At 37.5% G+C, this 12,654-nt stretch overlaps 1 protein-coding gene across 15 annotated transcripts in view; it reads right to left on the reverse strand.

Annotated features, from left to right (window-relative positions):
- Nucleotides 1-12,654, reverse strand: part of CCDC7 (coiled-coil domain containing 7) — a 275,288-nt gene that overhangs the window by 25,575 nt on the left and 237,059 nt on the right. For all 15 annotated transcript variants that reach the window (XM_070800783.1, XM_070800790.1, XM_070800784.1 and 12 more), the window contains 2 exons: nt 5,495-5,578; nt 1,584-1,673 (listed from right to left, as the gene is read on the reverse strand). In XM_070800783.1, the coding sequence (XP_070656884.1) occupies nt 1,584-1,673; nt 5,495-5,578 (174 nt within the window). The remainder of the gene's footprint in view (nt 1-1,583; nt 1,674-5,494; nt 5,579-12,654) is intronic.

Below are 12,654 nucleotides of genomic sequence, written 5' to 3' on the forward strand. Positions count from 1 at the left end.
GTCATATATTCTTTATCAGTTGCTATAGATATAAAATAAATTTGAAAACACTTTCTAAGGTAACAATTAACACACATGTATGTGTGTCTGGGTATGTAGTACTAAGCTACTTAAAACTTGCTATTATGGAAGACAATATAATATCTGCACTGCACAATCGTAAAACATTAGAATTTGAAGGGCTCTTAGCAATCATATAAGCCTCATGATATAGAAGCTTAGAGATGTTTTGAGATTTGACTGAGAGCACATACCAAGAAAATACAAAATTGAGCACAAGCTGAGGCCCCATAATTCCTTAACCAGTGCTTTTTATACATGATGCCATGTCTCACACAAACCTTAATCATCTTGGGGAGTTCATGTTAATGATATAACTGCCAAGTTTACACTAAGAGGACACTCATCCTTTAAGAATATACCTATGAGTGGAACATGGCATTTCCCCCCTGCCCACTGGTCAAGTTACAAACCATGGTCACAGAAAGTTACTACCAGGCAGAAATTCTTTGACTCTCTTAAGAGTGCTTTATGCCATTTTTAAGGTTATGTAAGTCCAGTAGACATTAATGATGCAGAAGAATAACAAGACACTCTGTGGTCTAAGAAAAACTACCTATCAGGTCGTCTTACAATGTATACCTTTCCGCTGGGGAGGGGGAAGTGGGTAGATCTGCAGCAGTACCAGCACCAGGACTGCATCCCACTCCCTTTGAGTTTTTGTGTGATTTGAAGATTTGGCAGGATTTAGTAACTACAAACTAGGTCAAAGGAGAGGAAACTGCATGAAAGTTATTAAACAATAATTCATATTGAGAAAGTGGTAAGTAGGACTGGTGGCTTGGGTCAAATAATGTGTCCAATGTTTTGTGAATGGAAGGTGGTTCCAAAGAACACATACCAAAAGTTGGAAACCTATCCTGAACCTGAAACCATAAGGGGGATCTTACTATTAATACTTTGTTGTAATGGCTGAGAGCAGGAGAAAGTGTTAAAGTGTTAGAGGAGATATAACTGAGGCTCTCTGGTTTTCTGCCTCCCTTAATACCACACCAAAGATCAAGGATTGGTATGTCAAACACCCTTACACCAAGACAAGGGGAAACAAGTGTAAACTATGAACTATGTAACAAGACTACAGCTCTCTACTTCACCTGAGATACTGAAAATATGCTTGGTATTTTAATTATATATGGGGAATTAATAAGCAATGCAATAACTATCTGGTAAGTCTTTAAATCCCATTCATAAACTAGACTTTTTGCTTTTCCGAATACAAAGCAACTAGCCTGAAAAAAAAAAAAAAAGAGTAGCATTTGAAATGCTTTCATTAAGTATATTCCAAGCTCACTATACCACTGAAATTTTGAGGATCACTTTTTAAAAGAAGGAGCTCTGAAATTTAAAATATGTAACTAATTTTCCATTGATAACAGCTGCTGGAGTTCCAGTAGTTCTAACTTTAGAAGGGAATTTATGAAGATACTGTATCCTGTAATAACAGCATATAGGTACTATAATCAGACTCAAACTCAAACTCTGGAAAAGATAAATAAGCCAGAATAGACTTGCAATATTCTTACTTTTACCAGGATGACTCTTGGATTGTGTCTTGATATCACTCTTTAGCATACTTCTTCCAACAGCATTTGGGAAGTGCTCTGTATCAGTGTCTATAGAAATAAACAGTTTCAAAACACTTTCATAAGATAAACATCAACATGTAGTTGTGTGAGTTTGTGTGTAATATTCCTTTAATTAGCATTTTATTATAGAAGAAGAATTATAATGAAATGTCTTACTTACAGAATCGAAATACCTTAGAATTGGGAGAGTCATTGGCAACCATATAAGCTTCATTATATTGTACCTTAGAAATGTTTATTAGTTTGACTAAGACCACATAGCCAAGTAGTGATAAAAGTGATTCACAGACTGATGCCTCATTATTCTTTAATTAGGGCTTTTTCCATAAAACACAGTCTTTTTGCAAATTTAAGTCATCCTAGAGACTTTATCTTAATTAATGTAACTTTTCATTACATTAAAACTACATTGTATACGTTAAAACTACATTCATATGGTAAGAATTATATCTGGTAAGGCCAGACATGACATTTTTTTTTTTCCTGGGCCAAGTTGCCTGGAAAAAATGATGGGCATCACAGTCACAGAATGTTACTGTGAGGCAGAAATTCTTTGACTTTGTCCAGGAATATTTTAATTCCTGTTTTTTTTTTGAAGAAGGTCAGCATTTTAATTTGATTTAAGTGGCATGTCTAAAATATTCCTCCCCCTTTTCCTTTCCTTCTACTAGAATATTTTTTTAAATTTATTTTTTAACTTTACAATATTAATATTGTATTGGTTTTTGTACAGAACAGTCTTTAATTCCCTTTTTAAAGGTTATACAAGTCATGGACATAAATTTGAGCAAACTGTGGGAGGTAGTGAAGGAAAGGAAAGCATGGCATGCTGCAGTCCACAGGGTAGCAAAGAGTTGGACGCAACTTAGCGACCAAATGACAACAACTATAAATCAAAAGATAACACTGATGGAAAAGTTAACAAGTAATCTGTAGACTGGCACTTTATCCCAGATCTTTTACTTGGGGAAAAGGAAATGGGTAGTTTGCATGAATATGAGCATTGGTATTATACCTCTTTCCATTTGAGTCTTTGTGTGATTTTCACTTTTTGATGGATTCAGAAGCAATGATATAGTTTCAATGACAGAAAAAATTTTATTTAAAACAATTTTATATTGCAAAATAAATAATTAGAATTGGTGACTTTGGGTCACCTATTAGGTAAAGATTTTGGTGGGAGGGAGAAGGGTTCAGGATGGGGAACACATGTATACCTGTGGCGGATTCATGTTGATATATGGCAAAACCAATACAATATTATAAAGTTAAAAAATAAAATGAAATTAAAAAAAAAGATTTTGGTGGGCAAAATTTGGTTCTAATATAGCATATAAGTGAAGGTGCAAACTGTCATATCCAGAATTTATAAACCAGAAGTCCTGCTTTGGAGAAATGACTGAGCCCATGAATGTTTCAAGCGTGTGCTATCTCTGAGGCAGCACAAATTTATCACCACTGCAATCTAAACAGAGGTGAAGACCATGGGGCATCATTACTAAAACCAAAGACACATTAGATTGAGCATTTGTGAAAGTCATGTGTGCTATGGCAACACATAACACATAAAAAGATTAGCAGACTCTAGCTGCTGATGTTTCTCCAACAGAAAAAAAATTAGAAGAACTGATTCATTTGATTTGAAAAAGCAAAGGCTTCTTAGGTAAGCAGGGAGGCAATGGGAATAAGCTTTGAGGACAGATTGGGTTAAACACTGGAAGCATAAATGATATGTGGTAAAGAAGCCTAATTTATTCAGAGCCACAATTTTCCTTCTTCACAACACCTTCCCATTGCTTTTAAGTATTTAAAGGAAAGTCCTATCCTGCTTGGAGTTTACTAAACTGTTTTTTTAAAGTTTAACATACAATATGCCCATTTTAAACGTGCAATCAATGGTTATTAATATATTTATAGAATGTGTAACAATCGCCATAGTCAATTTTAGAATCAACTTCAGAGTCATACTAATTTAATTGTAGGAAAATGCAGAAGCATGACTGACATATAGTTTTATTCCCTTATCCCCATTTTTGTGCTACTGAATTACATGTTACATGTATAAAATTAAAGATATTGTTAAAATTGTTCTTACAATTATTTCTTTATGAACCTATATAATTTTTAAAGAATCTGAGAGACAAAATTAGAGCAAGTTTAGTATGAATATGTAGTGTTTGTTCTATTAGCTACCATCTAGTGTTATTCACTTAATTTTCAGCCATCTTTTCAAATATTTTTACTGCACTCTCTCTCTTCTAGTATTTCCCATTACCTTAAATTCACTGTTTCTTTCTTCGGACTCTTCCCTTAGGCAGTATTCAATCTCTTCCCTTAGGCAGTATTTTCATTTCATTTATTGTATATTTCAACCACATTTGGTTCTTCTACATTTTTATTTTTAGATGATAATATCTAGTTGATGAAATATTTTCATCATATCTTTGTTTTCTTAAAACAAAATTTCCTTTTTCTATTTATAATAACTATTAGGTTATCACTGTCTGCTAAATCCAACATCCAAGACTCTCACAAGCATATTGCATGGGTCACAATTTACTATTTCCTTGCATGTCTTAATTTTTTTTTTTGCTAATAACTGGACATTTTCGGGGCTTCCAGGGTGCCACTAGTGGTAAAGAACCTGCCTGCCAATGCAGGAAACATGAGAGATGTGGGTTCGATCCCTGGGTCGGGAAGATCCCCTGGAGAAAGGCATGGCAACCCACTCCAGTATTCTTGCCTGGAGAATTCCATGGACAGAGGAACCTGGCAGGCTACAGTCCATGCAGTCGTAAAGAGTTGGACATGACTGAAGCGACTTAGTATGGACATTTTAGATAATATATCATAGTATTTCTGGATTCTAATTTGTTTCCCTAGATAAGGCTTGTTGTTTAGTGTGTTCGCTTGCTTGTTTGCTTGTTTATTTACAGTGATTTCTCAGAAGTGTCTTATTAATGTCTCTTTTCTCCTGAGGTGTGAAGCCTCACCCATTGGTCCTCAGAGGGCACATCCTCAGGCATGCACACAATAGCCTCTTGGTGTTTGTAGTTACAGGGTTCTGTTCGAATGTCTGTTTTCCTTTTATCTCTAGATGTCTTCTTTCAATATCACAGAAAACACCATAAAGAAATGTGTGTAATGCTGTTGCTGCTGCTGCTGCTAAGTCGCTTCAGTTGTGTCCGACTCTGTGCGACCCCATAGATGGCAGCCCACCAGGCTCTCCCGTCTCTGGGATCCTCCAGGCAAGAATACTGGAGTGGGTTGCCACTTCCTTCTCCAATGCATGAAAGTGAAAAGTGAAAGTGAAGTCGCTCAGTCGTATCCGACTCTTCTCGACCCCATGGACTGCAGCTTACCAGGCTCCTCTGTCCATGGGATTTTCCAGGCAAGAGTACTGGAGTGGGGTGCCATTGCCTTCTCCCGTAATGCTGTTACTACAGGTCTAATAAAGAGGGAATTGATAACCACTGAGATGTTATATTCTTATCACATTCCTTAGCTAGCCTTTCTGCACTTGCAAATTCAAGAGAAATGTCTACCTAAGCTGAAAACAGAAAGTGAATAGAATATAATTGGGCATATTTTTCACCAAGCATATGCTAAGTTTATTAAAGGACTGGTTTTTATGGATTACATCCTAAGTGAATGAGTTCTACCATTAATAATATGTAGATAGTTTTACATTGATATTTAATATCGAATTTAAGGAAAAAATTCTTGAAAATTTCAGCCCATGTGATATTAAAACATAGATACTGATGTTATTCATGACTCTTGTTTAAATATCTCTAGAGAAGATAAGTAAACCTGAAATCTTAGATTTGTAAAATTTCTATTCTTACCAGGGAGATTGCTTGATTGTGTCCTGAACTGTCCCTTTATTACACCTCTTCCAGTTTTACCTGTCAAGCCTTGTATATTAGTCCCTGTAGAAAAGAACAAATTTCAAAACACTTTACAAGGTAACTATTTACATAGAAACATGTGTGTGCGTTTGCATGTGTGTGTTTGTGCACATGTGTGTGTGTATTGCTGTTATGAAAGATGAGTTATATTGAAATGTCTGGTTTGGAGAATCACAAAACCTTAAATTAGAACAGATGAAGCAATTATTAGTATGTAAGTTACATTATATTGAAGTTTAGATATATTTAGGATATGACTAAAATCAAACATTCAGGGAATGACAAATGGATGTACCACTTTGTGCCTAACCAGTGCCTTTTCTATAATCCTTTTACCAGTATCTTTTCTTTAACCATGTTTAATTCCTTAACCAGTGATTTTTCTATACAATGCTCTCTTTTACACAAGCTGAAATCATTCCAGAGAATTTATGATAGTAATATAATTTCCAAGTTCATATCAAAAGTACAGTTACTCTGTAAGGATGTTCCCAATAAGGCACAACTTCACATTTTTTTCCCCATCAAGACAAGATATAAACAAGAGTCTTCTTAGTCATAGAAACTTACCATGAGTCAGAAATTCTTTGACTTACCCAGGAAAATTTTAATACCCTTTTAGGCTGCTGCTGCTGCTGCTGCTGCTGCTAAGTCGCTTCAGTCATGTCCGACTCTGTGCGACCCCATAGACGGCAGCCCAACAGGCTTCCCCATCCCTGGGATTCTCCAGGCAAGAACACTGGAGTGGGTTGCCATTTCCTTCTCCAATGCATGAAAGTGAAAAGTGAAAGTGAAGTCGCTCAGTCATGTCCGACTCTAGTGACCCCATGGACTGCAGCCTACCAGGCTCCTCTGTCCATGGGATTTTCCAGGCAAAAGTACTGGAGTGGGGTGCCATTGCCTTCTCCCCCTCTTAGGCTACATAACTGTAAATCATGTGGGTATCACTGACTTAAAAAAAAGTGCCGGGGGAGGAGCCAAGATGGCGGAGGAGTAGGACGGGGAGAACACTTTCTCCCCCACAAATTCATCAAAAGAGCATTTAAACGTCGAGTAAATTCCACAAAACAACTTCTGAATGCTGGCAGAGGACATCAGGCACCCAGAAAAGCAACCCAACTCTTCGAAAGGAGGTAGGAAAAAATATTAAAAACAAAAAAAAAGAGACAAAAGAGGGAGGGACGGAGTTCCGTCCCGGGAAGGGAATCTTAAAAAGAGAGAAGTTTCCAAACATCAGGAAACCTTCTCACTGCCGAATCTGTGCCGAGCTTTGGAAGCACAGAGGGCAACATAACAGGGAGAAAAAATAAATAAACAATTTAAAACTCGCAGATTGCGAGCCCTACGGTAACTCCCCCAGCAGAGAAGCAGCGCAGACGCCTGCATCCGCCATTAGCAAACCGGGGCTGGGCAGGGAGGCGCGGCGTGGGCTGCATCGCTGAGAGTAAGAATCTGGCCTGAATACCCTGAGCGCTATCTGAGCGAAATAATTTGGGCTAGCAAACCAGACTGTGGGATACCTATCACGCGAAAAGCCAGCCCTAACCTAAGACCGCCAGGCCTGCGCACGGAACAAAGGACTGAACAGAGATAGCCGGCTGCAGACCTTCCCCCTCCGGTGACAGGCAGCCAGAGCCAGAAGGGGGCAATCGCAGCCCCAGAGAGACATTATCTATAAAACTGTAAGCAGGCTTCTTTGCTAACTAAAACTTCTTCGGGGTCTGGACGGTCAATATCTGCCTGAGAAGGTGCGCCGGTTTTACATCCAGATAACCGAATGGCGGGGAGGCGATAAGTCGCAGCATTGGCGCTCGCCTGGGAAGAGCAAATTGGCGCTCAGACCTGGGAAGAGCACAAAACGCAGGCCCAACTGAGTCTGCGCCTCTGAGGACTACCCGAGTGCCTGAACCTGAGCGGCTTGGACCTGGGAGGTGCATGCAGCCCAGGGCCAGCCTCGGATTGTTCCCGGCGGAACAACCTAGAGTCCGAGCAGTGTGGACAGGGAGGCTACACGCGCCGTGAGCAGGGGCAGACCCAGGGTGGCTGAGGCATTGCGAGCCCACGCCAGTGTTATTTGTTTGCAGCATCCCTCCCTCCCTCCCCACAGCGCGACTGAACAAGTAAGCCTAAAAAAAAAAAAAAAAAAAAAGTGTCCGCCACCGTGCCCTTTGAGTCAGGGCGGAAACCAGATACTGAAGAGACTAGCAAACAGAAGAAGATATAACAGAGGGAAACGCCTTGGAAGCTACAGGCAATAGATCAAAACCCTGTGGTTACTACGGACTACATAGGAAGGGGCCTATAGATCTTGAGAAATATAAATCTGACCAAGGAACTAGCCAAAAATGAACTGAACCCACAACACCCACAAAAAAAAAAAAAAAAAAAGTCCTAGATATATTTTTTATTATTTTTACGATCATTCTTTCTTTTTTTTTTTTTTTAATTAAAAAAAAATTTTTTTAAGTCCTCTATTGTTCCTTTAATTTTCACTTTTATAACCTATTACTTTGCAAAAAAAAAAAAAAAAAAAGACCCTATTTTTTTCTTCTTCAGCAAACTTCATATATATATATTTTATAATTTTTTGACCTTGTTTTTTTTTGTTTGTTTGTTTTTGTTTTTTTCTTCTTTTCTTTAACATTGTATTTTTGAAATTCCAAACTCTACTCTAGATTTTTAATTTTCGCTTTTTGGTATATGTTATCAATTTTGTACCTATAGTTTTTTTTTATATAATTTCTGTGACTTTTTTTTTTTTTCTTCTTCTCTGTTTCTTTCTCTTCTTCTTTTATATAACATTGTATATCTGAAATTCCAAACTTTACTCTAGATTTTTAATTTTCCGTATAATTTTTGTGACATTGTTCGTATTTGTTTGTTTGTTTTCTCTCTTTATTTTTCTTCTTCTTCTTTTTTTTTTTTTTTTTTTAACATTGTATTTTTGAAATTCCAAACTCTACTCTAGATTTTTAATTTTTGCTTTCTGGTATTAGTTATCAATTTTGTACCTGTACTTTCTTTATAATTTTCGCGACCTTCTTTGTTTTTGTTTGTTCGTTTTTTCTCTCTTTCTTTTCCTTCTTCTTTTCTTTAACATCGTATTTTTGAAATTCCAAACTCTACTCTAGATTTTTAATTTTCGCTTTCTGGTATTAGTTATCAATTTTGTACCTGTACTTTCTTTATAATTTTCGCAACCTTCTTTGTTTTTGTTTGTTCGTTCTTTCTCTCTTTCTTTTCCTTCTTCTGTTCTTTAACATCGTATTTTTGAAATTCCAAAATCTACTCTAGATTTTTAATTTTTGCTTTTATGTATTTGTTACCAATTTTGTACCTTTAAGGACCCAATCTTCAGGACCCATTTTTCACTAGGGAGTGAGATTACTGGCTTGACTACTCTCTCTCCCTTTGGACCCTCCTTTTTCTCCACCAGGTCGCCTGTGTCTCCTCCCTAACCCCTCTCTACTCTACCCAACTCTGTGAATTTCTGTGTGTTCCAGACGGTGGAGAACACTTAGGGAACTGATTACTGGCTGGATCTGTCTCCCTCCTTTTCATTCCCCCCTTTTATCCTTCTGGCCACCTCTGTTACCTTCCTCCTTCTTCTCTTCTCTGTATAACCCCGTGAACATCTCTGAGTGGTCCAGTTGTGGAGTGCACATAAGGAAGTGACTACTGGCTAGCCCACTCTCTCCACTATTGATTCACCTCATCTCATTTGGGTCACCTCTAACTCCCTCCTCCCTCTTCTCTTCTCCATGTAACCCTGTGAACCTCTCTGAGTGACCCTCACTGTAGAGAAACTTATCATCTTTAATGTAGATGTTTTATCAATGGTGCTGTATAGAAGGAGAAGTTTTGAAACTACTGTAAAAAATAAGACCGATAATCGGAAGCAGGAGACTTAAGTCCAAACCCTGACTCCAGGGAACTCCTGACTCCAAGGAACATTCATTCACAGGAGCTCATCAAATGCCTCCATACCGACACTGAAACCAAGCACCACACAAGGGCCAATAAGTTCCAGGGCAAGACATACCAAGCAAATTCTCCAGCAACAAAGGAACACAGCCCTGAGCTTCAAGATACAGGCTGCCCAAAGTCACCCCAAAACTATAGACATCTCATAACTCATTACTGGACATTTCATTGCACTCCAGAGAGAAGAAATACAGCTCCACCCACCAGAACACCGACACAAGCTTCCCTAACCAGGAAACTTTGACAAGCCACCTGTACAAACCCACACACAGCGAGGAAACACCACAATAAAGAGAACTCCACAAACTGCCAGAATACAGAAAGGACACCCCAAACTCAGCAATTTAAACAAGATGAAGAGACAGAGGAATACTCAGCAGATAAAGGAACAGGATAAATGCCCACCAAACCAAACAAAAGAGGAAGAGATAGGGAATCTATCTGATAAAGAATTCCGAATAATGATAGTGAAATTGATCCAAAATCTTGAAACTAAAATGGAATCACAGATAAATAGCCTGGAGACAAGGATTGAGAAGATGCAAGAAAGGTTTAACAAGGACCTAGAAGAAATAAAAAAGAGTCAATATATAATGAATAATGCAATAAGTGAAATTAAAAACACTCTGGAGGCAACAAATAGTAGAATAACAGAGGCAGAAGACAGGATTAGTGAATTAGAAGATAGAATGGTAGAAATAAATGAATCAGAGAGGATAAAAGAAAAACGAATTAAAAGAAATGAGGACAATCTCAGAGACCTCCAGGACAATATTAAACGCTACAACATTTGAATCATAGGGGTTCCAGAAGAAGAAGACAAAAAGAAAGACCATGAGAAAATACTTGAGGAGATAATAGTGGAAAACTTCCCTAAAATGGGGAAGGAAATAATCACCCAAGTCCAAGAAACCCAGAGAGTACCAAACAGGATAAACCCAAGGAGAAACACCCCAAGACACATATTAATCAAATTAACAAAGATCAAACACAAAGAACAAATATTAAAAGCAGCAAGGGAAAAACAACAAATAACACACAAGGGAATTCCCATAAGGATAACAGCTGATCTTTCAATAGAAACTCTTCAAGCCAGGAGGGAATGGCAAGACATACTTAAAATGATGAAAGAAAATAACCTACAGCCCAGATTATTGTACCCAGCAAGGATCTCATTCAAGTATGAAGGAGAAATCAAAAGCTTTTCAGACAAGCAAAAGCTGAGAGAATTCTGCACCACCAAACCAGCTCTCCAACAAATACTAAAGGATATTCTCTAGACAGGAAACACAAAAAACGGTGTATAAACTCGAATCCAAAACAATAAAGTACATGGCAACAGGAACATACTTATCAGTAATTACCTTAAACGTAAATGGGTTGAATGCCCCAACCAAAAGACAAAGACTGGCTGAATGGATACAAAAACAAGACCCCTACATATGTTGTCTACAAGAGACCCACCTCAAAACAGGGGACACATACAGACTGAAAGTGAAGGGCTGGAAAAAGATTTTCCATGCAAATAGGGACCAAAAGAAAGCAGGAGTAGCAATACTCATATCAGATAAAATAGACTTTAAAACAAAGGCTGTGAAAAGAGACAAAGAAGGTCACTACATAATGATCAAAGGATCAATCCAAGAAGAAGATATAACAATTATAAATATATATGCACCCAACACGGGAGCACCACAGTACGTAAGACAAATGCTAACAAATTTGAAAGGAGAAATTAACAATAACACAATAATAGTGGGAGACTTTAATACCCCACTTACACCTATGGATAGATCAACTAAACAGAAAATTAACAAGGAAACACAAACTTTAAACGATACAATAGACCAGTTAGACCTAATTGATATCTATAGGTCATTTCATCCCAAAACAATGAATTTCACCTTTTTCTCAAGCGCGCATGGAACCTTCTCCAGGATAGATCACATCCTGGGCCATAAAGCTAGCCTTGGTAAATTCAAAAAGATAGAAATCATTCCAAGCATTTTTTCTGACCACAATGCAGTAAGATTAGATCTCAATTACAGGAGAAAAACTATTAAAAATTCCAACATATGGAGGTTGAACAACACGCTGCTGAATAACCAACAAATCACAGAAGAAATCAAAAAAGAAATCAAAATTTGCATAGAAACGAATGAAAATGAAAACACAACAACCCAAAACCTGTGGGACACGGTAAAAGCAGTCCTAAGGGGAAAGTTCATAGCAATACAGGCACACCTCAAGAAACAAGAAAAAAGTCAAATAAATAACCTAACTCTACACCTAAAGCAACTAGAAAAGGAAGAAATGAAGAACCCCAGGGTTAGTAGAAGGAAAGAAATCTTAAAAATTAGAGCAGAAATAAATGCAAAAGAAACAAAAGAGACCATAGCAAAAATCAACAAAACCAAAAGCTGGTTCTTTGAAAGGATAAATAAAATTGACAAACCATTAGCCAGACTCATCAAGAAACAAAGGGAGAAAAATCAAATCAACAAAATTAGAAACGAAAATGGAGAGATCACAACAGACAACACAGAAATACAAAGGATCATAAGAGACTACTATCAACAATTATATGCCAATAAAATGGACAACGTGGAAGAAATGGACAAATTCTTAGAAAAGTACAACTTCCCAAAACTGGACCAGGAAGAAATAGAAAATCTTAACAGACCCATCACAAGCACGGAAATTGAAACTGTAATCAAAAATCTTCCAGCAAACAAAAGCCCTGGTCCAGACGGCTTCACAGCTGAATTCTACCAAAAATTTAGAGAAGAGCTAACACCTCTCCTGCTCAAACTCTTCCAGAAGATTGCAGAGGAAGGTAAACTTCCAAACTCATTCTATGAGGCCACCATCACCCTAATACCAAAACCTGACAAAGATCCCACAAAAAAAGAAAACTACAGGCCAATATCACTGATGAACATAGATGCAAAAATCCTTAACAAAATTCTAGCAATCAGAATCCAACAACACATTAAAAAGATCATACACCATGATCAAGTGGGCTTTATCCCAGGGATGCAAGGATTCTTCAATATCCGCAAATCAATCAATGTAATACACCACATTAACAAATTGAAAAATAAAAACCATAT

This window comes from Bos indicus, chromosome 13, assembly GCF_029378745.1.
Source record: "Bos indicus isolate NIAB-ARS_2022 breed Sahiwal x Tharparkar chromosome 13, NIAB-ARS_B.indTharparkar_mat_pri_1.0, whole genome shotgun sequence".
In the NCBI taxonomy this organism is placed as follows: domain Eukaryota; kingdom Metazoa; phylum Chordata; class Mammalia; order Artiodactyla; family Bovidae; genus Bos; species Bos indicus.